Genomic DNA, 11,867 nt, shown 5'->3' with positions numbered 1-11,867 from the left:
TATATAATCATGAAAATTACATAATCATATTATTTTATTCATTTTTTAAATATCATATATAGAAAAAAATATATATAAACTTTGTTTTTACTTTAAAGAAATTTATATTCGTTATAAATGTAAAAATGTTCAAACATTAAATTTAAATAATTCTCACAATAACTGTCAGTTATACAATTATAATTTCTAAAATTTGCATCTATTGTAATAAATGAAGAAAAAGGATTTATGAAAATATAATATTTCAATATATCGTCAATTTCATTATCAGTAAAAAAATATTTTTAAATTATCAACAATGCATTGGGGTTCTTTAAAGGGTGCGGCCGTACCTGTATTTGTAATTTCCGTAGCAACGCTCAAATTGTTAAGATAACGGCGGCGTTGATTCAGCATTGACGCGAGGCGTCGTGTTTTACTCGAAGAGCCATCATAAGTTTCGAGCACATCGACAACAGGCGGCGCAGGTTGCAATAAATTTACAGTTGTATGCGGCTATGCTGTAGAAAACGTAATGAACTAAAACTATGAGACGCCTTATTATGACAAAATGAAAGTGATGATCGTTTCCGTTTAATTTCATTTTGTTGCAGGTATGTAGTAGTAAATGATATAACAATGCATATTAAGAAGCAAAGATTATTTAATCTTTGTATTTTCGACACGCTTCTAAAAACAAATGCACATTCAAGGAAACTTGTGTTCTTTCATTGTTGATTGTTATTATTTAGACTTTTATAATATAACATTGACACGTGGTTATATTATGAATTATAGTAATATATAATTATATTAAATATTATATTAACATGTGTACGTTTATTGTTAAATTTTATTTTATATAATTTGATTAATTTATTTGAAGAAAAATACATATTTTTTATCTTATGTTATATTAATATACTATATATTATTAAAAGAATAGTATATTATTATAATATAATATTATATATAATTATATTAGATTTTAAATTTTAATAAAAATAATTTTTAAATTATAGTTTATTCTATATGATACAAATATATATGATACATTCTATTTTATATGATACATAAGATACAAATATAAATAATTCATCGATAAATATTGAAAGAGACATAAAAAGTATAAAAAAATATATTAATAATTAATTCTTATATTAAATAATTCTTTCAAATTTATATAAAAATTATATATTTTTTTAAATGTTTGTATAGTTTAAAAATAATTTTTTAAATTATATTTAAATTTAATATTCAAATTTTATATTATATCTCTTATATAATTATAATGTAATTATAAATGATAATTAAATATAATATTAATTTTAATAAATTTACAGCAGATTTTTATAAAAAAAAATAATGGATAAAAGAAATAAAGTAGATTTAATATTGACATGCAATAATCCTATAAGTATGTCAAAAAAATATATAAATCAAGAATATATAATTAGTCATTTCAATGATATTAAATCATGTGAAAATATATTTCTATGGCTTGATAAATTTAATAATCTAATGTGTTCATCTGTGGGACATAGAAGTTATGAATTATTAAAACATTTACTTNTATATAATATACAAATGAAAAAATTATTTACATTGAAATATAATTTTCATAATTTAAAACTAATATTAATTAATATGTATTTTAGAAATATTTTAACTAATATAAATACATATTGTGAAAAAGTATTGGATATGACAAAATTAAAAAATCATCTGAGTACTACATTAACATTTTTTCATCTTTATTGGAATGATATTAAAGAGGTATTATTAAATCATTAATTATAAATGTAATAAAAATGACAAAATAACAAATATTAAAAATTTATTAATAAATGTTTTTAATAGCATGTTAATGATTACAACTCGTATTTAAATGAAATGTCAATACTATTAGGAATATACATAGATATAGAACTTAAAACTTTTACACACACTATGGATTCATCTAAAATTGCTTCAAAACTGCTTTCAGCATTATGGATATATCTAAGTAAGTTAAAAAAAATCATTTAAAATTTAAATAAAAAATATTAAAGTATTATTTTTATTCTAGGTAACTCAGAAAAACATATTTTTAGAGTATTGCTTAAACTAAAATTTGTTACTAAAAAATATTCAAAAATTTTTGATTTTATATTCATGTATGTAAATATTTAATATCTTCTACTTTTTAGTATAAAATTTTCTTACATAATATAAACTATTTTTCTTATATTAGGAAAAGTTTTACTAGTTTCAAGAAAAGTGTGGAATCTTTAACAGATGTAGAGTATGTTAGATATTTACTTGTTCTAAAAATATGGAAAAAAATGAAAGAAACTATAGAAGAAAAAAAGGAAGTGAATAAGATAGCTTTAACAATATTAGGTCCATGTATTCCAAAAATGCGAGATGAATTATTGAAAATTATATGTAAAATTCCAACAGAATTTGAAAATGGAACTCTTGCTCTATTACAACCAAATGTATTTAATTTAAAAACTGCATGTAATAATTTTTTAGTATTTGAAGAAGCAATGTTTATTGAATCTAAAGATAATTTCATAACACAAAATTCTGATTTATATTTACAGGTAAATTTTTTATTAAAAATTATAAATTTATAAATATTATTGATTATTTTGATTCCGTTATTTTTAGGATTTATATAGTGTTCAAAAAAGTTTTATAAACTGTGAATTAATAAAAAATAATACAGAAAATAATCATGCTTTTAAAGATGGAATAAAAAATAATAAAAATAATGATGAACTTCTCCCATCAAGAAACAAATTTAAAAATTATAAAAAGATATCAAAATTAAAACCTGGAGAATTAATTTTAATTGATTTAACTAAAGAAGATGAACTAAAAACAGATAAAAAGAAAAGAAAGAAAAAATGTCAAAGAAATTTAGAATGGTTAAAAATAGTAAAGAAAAAATATAAAATACAGAAACAAATTGATGAACTAAAACATAGAAATCAAATAAAAATTTCAGATGCTCATAATATAAAGAACTCTGAAAATTTTTCCCATAACATTCTTCTTGAAAAACAACTAATTTCGAATAATAAGATTAATGAAAATACAGAAAGTAGTACTTTAATGGAACAAAAATCATTTCAGGATAATACTCATAATTTAAAAAATATACAAGATTATATTCTCAATAAAAATGAAGTAAAATATATGTTTCAACGTAAACAATGTGATACATGTAATTCATCAATAAAACAAACTGATACACAACTCAATAAAGTTCTATATTTGCTGGAAATTCTAAGTACTATGGGACAAAATATTAAAGAACCAAGAACTATATTAAATCTACTGAGAGAAAGTAGGAATGAAAATAAAATGTCTTCTGAATATAACATTTTTTATAAAAATATAGTTAATGAATGTAATGAAATGAATACTCAACAAGAAAGTTCCATAAAGACAATATTATTGTCAAAGGAGTGCCAAAATGATATTACAGATGTACAATCCATAAAACAAGAGTTACCAACAAATATAGATCTTAATGTGATAGAAAAAAATACTTACTGTCAAAATGAATCTATTTATGTACAAAGTGATGGTCATTTGCAATCCATGAATAATCCAGAAATAATAGAAACCATGAAACAAAATATTGCTCATGAAATTCATGAATGCACAAATTGTTGTAAAAAAATTGATATAAAACCTTTTTCCTACCATAACAATAGCATATTTAATATTACAAAAAACGATATGGCGCAAAATTCAATAGATAAGGATGCTATTGGTAAAACATCAATTTGTGACAAAAATATAATGTGTATATTAAATGATCTTGATAAATGTATGGATGTTTTAAATCGTATTGGCGAACATATTATGACTGTTTATGCGGAAAAACAACAAGAAGTTTTGGAAAATGAATCTACAGAATCACCATCAAAATGGATACAAAACATCAATTCATTGACAAATGCAGAAAGAGAAGAACTTAGCAAAATTTTAAAATTTCATGGAAAAAAAGACTTATTAAATATATGCAAATGTCAAGATATTAATTTTTTGGATAAACTTTATAAATCAATATCTCAATCAGAAGAATATTGTTCTCATGGAAAAAATAATATTCTTCTCGAAAACAAATCACTTTCAAATTCTATAGGTAACTATATAAAATCTAAATTTGAACATCCCATTAAAGAAGAAAATAATGAAAATTTTGAAATTTTAAAAGATAAGATATTGAAAACAAATGAATGTAAAATTAGTACATCAATAGATAATCAGATATGTGATATATCTTCTATACATGATTTGAAAAATACTAAAGAATTAAATCGAAATATAAATTGGGAAGTAGAAAATTCTAAAGTAGAAAATTTGCCACAAAAAAATGATGCAAAATCATGTTCTGTAGATGAATTTGAAAATATTGATATTTTAGATAGTATTCTAAATGTACATATAACTATTAAGGACGAACAAGAAATTTGGGAAAATTCACAATCTCCATTGATGTCGCCAATTAATTATGATAATTCAAATAGTGTATTAGATTGTATTAAAGATTTTTTTTCACCATCTGAATATATACATTCTAATGAAACAGAAGAAAAATATATTTTATCAAATACAGAAAATTCTCAAACATTATTACCTGAAGGTAGTCTTGGAATAACTGGAATATTAAATAGTTTATTTGATTTTGATTCTCCTTCAAATGATTTTATGTATTCAAATACACAGGCAATTAATCCGCGATTAATTAAAAAAACTTTTAAAGATGAAATATCAACAAAAAATTCTAATATATCTGAATTGAATTTTGAAGAAAAAATTACAGAAAAGAATGACTTAGAAAATACATTTTTACAAGAAAATAAGGAATCATATAATCAAAATCGTTATGTTGATGATAGTATGGATATAGTTGGATTTGGATTGAACTCAAGTGCAGAAGAAATAATTGATTCTTATTCATTGAGTAAAAGTATACCTTCATTTTCTGATCATTCAACTGTTTTAGTCAATTCAGATAACATATCTTCTGAAGATAAAGAATTATTTCCTAAATACAGTCTTTCTAGTCCTATTGATAAGTTTAATACTGGTAATTTTATAGAAAAATCATATATTTTTCAAAAAAAAGATATTAATCAAGTTCAACCACTTAGTGATACAAAAAATCAAGATTTATCTGAAATTTGTATTACTAATAACATTTCATCAAATATGAATTATATATTAAATCAATCAAGAGATAATGTTCAGTCATCACAAAAATATGCATGTACAGAACTTGAAACTAGTCCTTTTATAAAAAAACAATCTTTAGATTCTTGTGATTTATTGTCTTCCACAGATTCAATATCATGTAACATTGATACAACATTTCAATGTGTTAAACAAAAACATAAAAATTCTATGAGACAAAGAAATATTCAAAAAACTATGCAATATAATAAAGAAAAACAAAATCATATTACAAAACGTAAAATAAAAATTAGTACACAATCTAAATTACCTAAATGGACATTAAATTCTAAAAGAAAAATTAAAATGAAAAAAAAAGAAAAAGAATCATTTACATCTATTATTCAACCCAATCAAGATGAATTAAACTTAAGATGTTCAGAAATTACTATTATCAATCCTTTGAATTATCAAAATATACAAAATACATGTGAATCACCATTGTCAACATTTCAAATGTCATATTGTCAAACATCTCCTAAAAATTGTTGTACATCTAAAAAGAAAAATAAACAATTAAATTACCCAGGGGTAAAACATATGTCTCAACAAAAACAAATTTTATTTAATCTTTATGAAGATTCTATGGTGGATACAATCTACAAAGAAGATTCCAAATTAGAAAATCCTCAAGATATCATGGAAGACATCTCAGAAGATTCAAGTATATCAAATATATCTGAAAAATCACATATATCTAAAAATAAATCTTGTTTCAAATTATCAGAAAAAAATATGGAAATTGATACTGATATAATCAAAGCAAATCTCATAACAGATAAGAATACAACTAAAGTTTCAAATAATATTGGAAAATCTAATGCCAAATGGTCATTACAAGATATAGATATGCAACCATCAAATTCTATTAAAGAACAAATAATTACAACTTTGAATGAAGATATATCTTTGAAAAAAAGAAAATTACAACTTCAAAATTTTATTCAACCAACTTCAACAAATGGAATTCTTTGTTCTATAAATCAGCAAAAAAAGAAAAAAAATCATTGTGTCTCTATAAAAAAGAAAGGTAATTTTACTTTAAATATTCTTGATAATTTGTTTTACTTTAAAAATAAACTAATTCTTATTTTAAAATTTATTTTATTTTCTATGTAGTTTTAGAATATCATCATGTTGAATAAATAAATATAAATTTTGTATAATTAAATATTTTTATGAAATAACTATATTATGTATAATAAAATTTATATATATTTCACATTTTGTCTACATATTCAAATAATGGCATCAAAAACACAGTGTGGTAGTTTTAAATAGAGAAGTTTTAATATTTAATTAGATTTAATATTTTAATATTAAATTTCAAAGACTCCAAATTAATAATTCTCCTCACGGAAGATCAACATTGGAAGACATTTTATTGTTTTGAGTGCCTTTTAAACATCTTATAAGTAAAATATTTTATATAATCAAAAATGCATTTATGCATAGAGAAGAATAAATTTTATGTCATTTTGCAATTCAAGACTGATATTTAAATTTTAGTAACACGGACATTAAAATGTAAAAAGAAAATTAAAATGAAAAAAGAAGAAAAAGAATTATTTTTATCTATTATCAATCAAAATGAATTGAACTTAAAATATTCACTGAATATTATTATGAATTATCAAGATGTGCAAAATACATGTAAATCACTATTGTTAACATATTTCACATATTGTCATATTGTCAAACATCATCTAAAAATTATTATACATCTAAAAATATACACAAACAACTAAAATGTGCAGGTGTTCAACAATTAAAACGTATATCTCAACAAAAAGAACAAATTTTACTAAATTTTCATGAAGATTCTATGATGGATACAATCTACAAGGAAGATTCTAAATTAGAGAATTCTCAGTGTACCATGGAAGATAACATCTTGGAAAATTCAAGTATGTTAAATATATTTGAAAAATCACATACACCTGAAAATAAAGTATTTTATTCTAAAATATAAAAAAAAAAACATAAAGATTAATATTGATGTTATCAAATTGAATCTCATAACAGATATAAATATAATTAAAATTTTAAATAATATTATAAAATCTATCATCAAGTGATCATTACAGAACATAGATACATTATTAAGTCCTCTGAAAGACCAAGTAATTATACTTTTGGATAAACATATACTTTTGAAGAAAAGAAAATTAGATTTTAAAATTTTTTTTCAACCAACTTCAACTTTAAAAACAAATGTAATTGTTTACTGCACAGTCAACAAAAAATTTAAAAAAGAAACAAAATGTTATATATCTTCAAGAAAAGGTAATTATTTGAAATTTTATTTTATTTTCAATATAATTCGAAAATATTATCATATTAAACAGGCACATGCGCACACATGACACATATTCACATACACCATATTGTAACTTTTATAAATTAATTTTAAATATATTTTCATAATTTTTTATAAATTAACTATATTATATGAAATAAAATTTATATGTATATTTTATCTATTTTTTAAATAATACTATTAAAAATATAATGTAATTTTATTAAGAACTTTAGAAGTTTATATTTAATTAGTTTAACATGTTGACATTTTAAAATGACATTTTAAAATAAAAATAAAATATTAATAATTCTCTATATAGAAGATCATATACAACAATGAAAGATATTTTATTTTTTTGAGTATTTTATACATATTTTGTAAATAAAATACTTTATATAATCAAAAAATGCATTTATGCATAGAATTTATTACAGTTTGCAAGTACAATATTTGCATAAATTAAAATATGATAATATGATATATATATTTTGTCTATATTTTATATGTCTCATTACAAAATAAAAATATATTTTATAAAAATTATTTTAAAAAAATAATATTAAATTTTAAAAAATTTTTAAAATAATATTATAAAGGTAAGTTTATTTAATATTCTTAAATATATATATTTTATATATATAAAAATTAAATATAATAATTGTAATTTATTTTTTGCTAATTGATTATAATTTAATAGTAATAAATACATTTTAATAATAAATATAAAATTATTATATATATATTTATATAAAAATATTGTTTAATTTTTTATAATATATTAATATATGTTTTATATTAACTTGTGTTTTTGTTTATAGGTATGATATGTACAAACAGAAGAATATAGTAGGTGAGTTGATTAGAATTTTCCCAGAATAAAGCTTATTTTTTTCCAATATAAGTAAATATTTCATACATATATATTTGCAAATAAATTTATATTAAACTTCCAAACTAGTAAAAAGAAAAGGAAGAAATGCTAACTATTTGAATATATCCTAAATACATACATTTTTCTTAGAAAACAATAAAGTTTCCAAAATTATAGAAATAATTATTATTTGAAAATAAGATATATATCATGAAATTATAAATGGTAATTATCATATATACAAATCGTAACTATATAAATAATTATACACATTGATTGTGTTACTTATTAATTTTTAAATCACGAAAATTTTTTTATTATAATTATATATATTGGTAATAATTTTTTTTATAAGAATAGAAGTAATAGAAGTAGTAACATTATTATACAATTTGCATAATTGTAATATTATTTATGTGATAAAAGTTAAGTTTATTTATTATGTTTTTAGAGTTAATTATTATCAAAATTATTTTTATTAATGAAATAATTGCGATGTCTTTGTTTTCAGTATTAATAAATCTGTACTATATTTTACTTAGATATTTATTGATATTTTTACGATTTTTTTATTTATTTTATTTCTTAAAAATATATATTATTGAATTTAAAAATAATAAAAATTATTAATTATAATAATTTTATATTATAATATATAAAAATATTATGAGCATATTATTTCCAAAGATTTTTTGAAGACTTCTAATTTTTTTAAAAAGTCTTCAATTCTTAGTATAAAAAAAAATATAAATTATATGCATATGAAAAAAATCTTACTTTTTAATATAAAATTCTTATGCATATTAGAATTTAGAGTAAATTTAACAGTTATATTAATATATAAATTTCATATTTCATAATTCATATAAATTTTGTTTATTTAATTTGTATATAAATGTGAATAATACATCAAAATATACATTTAAATATAAAGTTTATAGATGAAAACATTTCAACAATCTCTTTAATAATGTTTAAATTATAAACATTATTTTTTTAAGACTTTAGTTACTATCATTTTACTTCTATTTTTTGGTAATTATTGCTAATTTTTTCAATGTACAAATTACTAAAGCTTTAAATAAAATTTATAATTAATATTTAATAATTTATAATAATATATCCATATAATAATATTTTTTTTCATTTTATTTAATATTGAACATTATATGTCATTAAAAAGTGTTCATTTGAAAGAGATATTATTTAATACTAAATAATTATTTTTATAATATAATACAGTAAAATATATTAAATTATTATAAATTAAGAAGAATACTGTATTAAAATTTTAAAAACCCTCTCATTTTAAATTTTTTCTAAAATGAATAATATTAGTTAATTTTGTAAAATTTGTTCAGAAAAATATTGTACCTTATTATAAACTTATTATATAATTAAAAACTTGACAGCAATGAATGGAAGGCAATATTGAAATAACATGTGATATTTTTATTTTAATATGGATTTAATTTAATTTATGGAGCTATATACATTTTATTATGTTAATATATAATATTTTTTTTTTATTATTAAGCTATTATTATTATCTATATTTGTTACATATTTATAATATTTATAACAATTTTAATATTAAATGTAAATATATTTTTTTAATTTTTATGTAAAAAGTACAAAAAAGATCTTTTACAAGTTTAATGATAGTATATATTTTTTACTTTTAGAATAATCTTTGTTGATTGAAGTTTACTTTCATGAAAAAAATAATATGTGCTGATTAATTTTTTATTTTTATATAGAAATAATTATAATAAAAAAGATGTAAATTTCACAGAAAATTCTTAACATATAAAAGTTACATATGTAATGTAGACAATTTATTATTATTCTCTTATATGAAAAAAATTGACATGTTCTGGTTAATTTTTTCAATATAAATAAAAAGATTTAATTTTCAGTATTTTCAAAGTATTATAAAAATAATAATAGTTTGTAATAAAGATTAAATATAAATATTTATATTTGTTTATGAAAATCTATTTCGAAAACATATTTCATATTTATTTCTAATATTATTTTTAATTTATTTAATATTATTTCTAATATTATTTTTAATTTATTTAATTTATATATTTATTTATGTTTGTTATTTAATTCAATTTGATTGCCTAAATAAAATTTTTAAAAATTATGATTATTTTTACATAATCATTGAATGCATTGAATAAAATCATTACTTTTATGTCATGTCAAATAATAAAAATAATTTTAAATTGAATTATAACTGTAAAATAAAATATTAATTTAAAATTCATTTAAATCTAGTTTGAAAAGTCATTTATTTGCAATTTATATATAAATAAAATAAGCAAATAATAATGTTAATATAGATGCTTGCAGAAATGCCTTTTGTATTTTGTAGAAAATTGTATTCTTATTGAAATATTCAAGAAATGAATTTAAAAAAACATATATAAAAAATTGCTTATACTTTATAGTATATTATGTATACATAAGTAACCATAGAATAAGACTAGTATTCATATGGCACAAAGAAAAATTTATTTATAAATTAATAAAATATAATGTAATTAGATATAATTTTTCATTTACGTTAACAAATTTGATTTTTTTTAATAATAATTTTTTGTAATAAATATTAATAAGAAATTATTAAAAATTTATACATGCACGTTTGATTATATATCAAAATGTTTCTTTCAATATAATTCATCCATTAATGCCTAACTATTTTTCTTTTCTCTTAAGTATTCAAATATATTTTCAAACGTCGATATTAATAAGTATTTTTATAATTATGTATAAAATTAATTTTTATTTTCATTTCCAACCAAAAAGTATAAAAAAAAATAGTGTACAATATTTAATCAAGAGATGAGAAATTGTATGTTTATTTATTTCATACATTTGTTTTACATTTAATATATATTATAGATTTGTACATTTATTATTGTCTTATCTGAAAATGAGTAGTATATTTATAAAACATTACACATAATGTTAATACATATTTAAAAAAATTGTAGTTAACAAAAGATAACTAAGAATAAAAAAGAAAAAGAAGAAAAAATTATTTTATTAAATTAATATAATTAATATCTTATTAGATTAAAATTAATTTTATTAATATTTATATAATTTTAAAGTTTTAATATTATTTAAAGATATTGCTTATCTGCTACAACAATAATTTATGTAATTAAAATTTTTGAATTGATACAAAAAATATATTTTTTTTTAAAATCAAATACATAATATACTTTGTAGAATCTTTCTTCATTCTGATATTTTAATTAATATGATTTTAATTAATATGATTATAAAAATTTATGATTTTTTAACATTATGACATTGTTGCAGTAAATAAGTGATATATAAAAATAAAAGAAAATAATTTCAAAATATTCAATAGATTTTTCATCATCAACTAATTTATAAATGTAAATAGAAAATTATAAATATTATATGATGATCTTTTTATAAATGAATATATGAAAA

The 11,867-nt window shown here is 18.7% G+C and overlaps 1 protein-coding gene across 1 annotated transcript; it reads left to right on the top strand.

Moving 5' to 3' along the window:
- The first annotated feature begins 202 nt into the window (after positions 1-202).
- On the top strand, positions 203-6,711 carry LOC122710699 (uncharacterized protein PFB0145c-like). Its single transcript, XM_043928722.1, has 7 exons — positions 203-593; positions 1,323-1,755; positions 1,840-1,984; positions 2,048-2,135; positions 2,213-2,567; positions 2,635-6,244; positions 6,334-6,711. The coding sequence occupies exons 2-7, from the start codon at positions 1,345-1,347 to the stop codon at positions 6,357-6,359; spliced, it is 4,635 nt and encodes a 1,544-aa protein (XP_043784657.1). The 5' UTR covers positions 203-593; positions 1,323-1,344; the 3' UTR covers positions 6,360-6,711.
- The last annotated feature ends 5,156 nt before the right edge of the window (positions 6,712-11,867 follow it).

Source organism: Apis laboriosa, unplaced genomic scaffold, assembly GCF_014066325.1.
Source record: "Apis laboriosa isolate Shangri-la unplaced genomic scaffold, ASM1406632v1 scaffold14_cov150, whole genome shotgun sequence".
Lineage (NCBI taxonomy): Eukaryota > Metazoa > Arthropoda > Insecta > Hymenoptera > Apidae > Apis > Apis laboriosa.
This window is presented reverse-complemented; position numbering and strand designations above follow the sequence as displayed.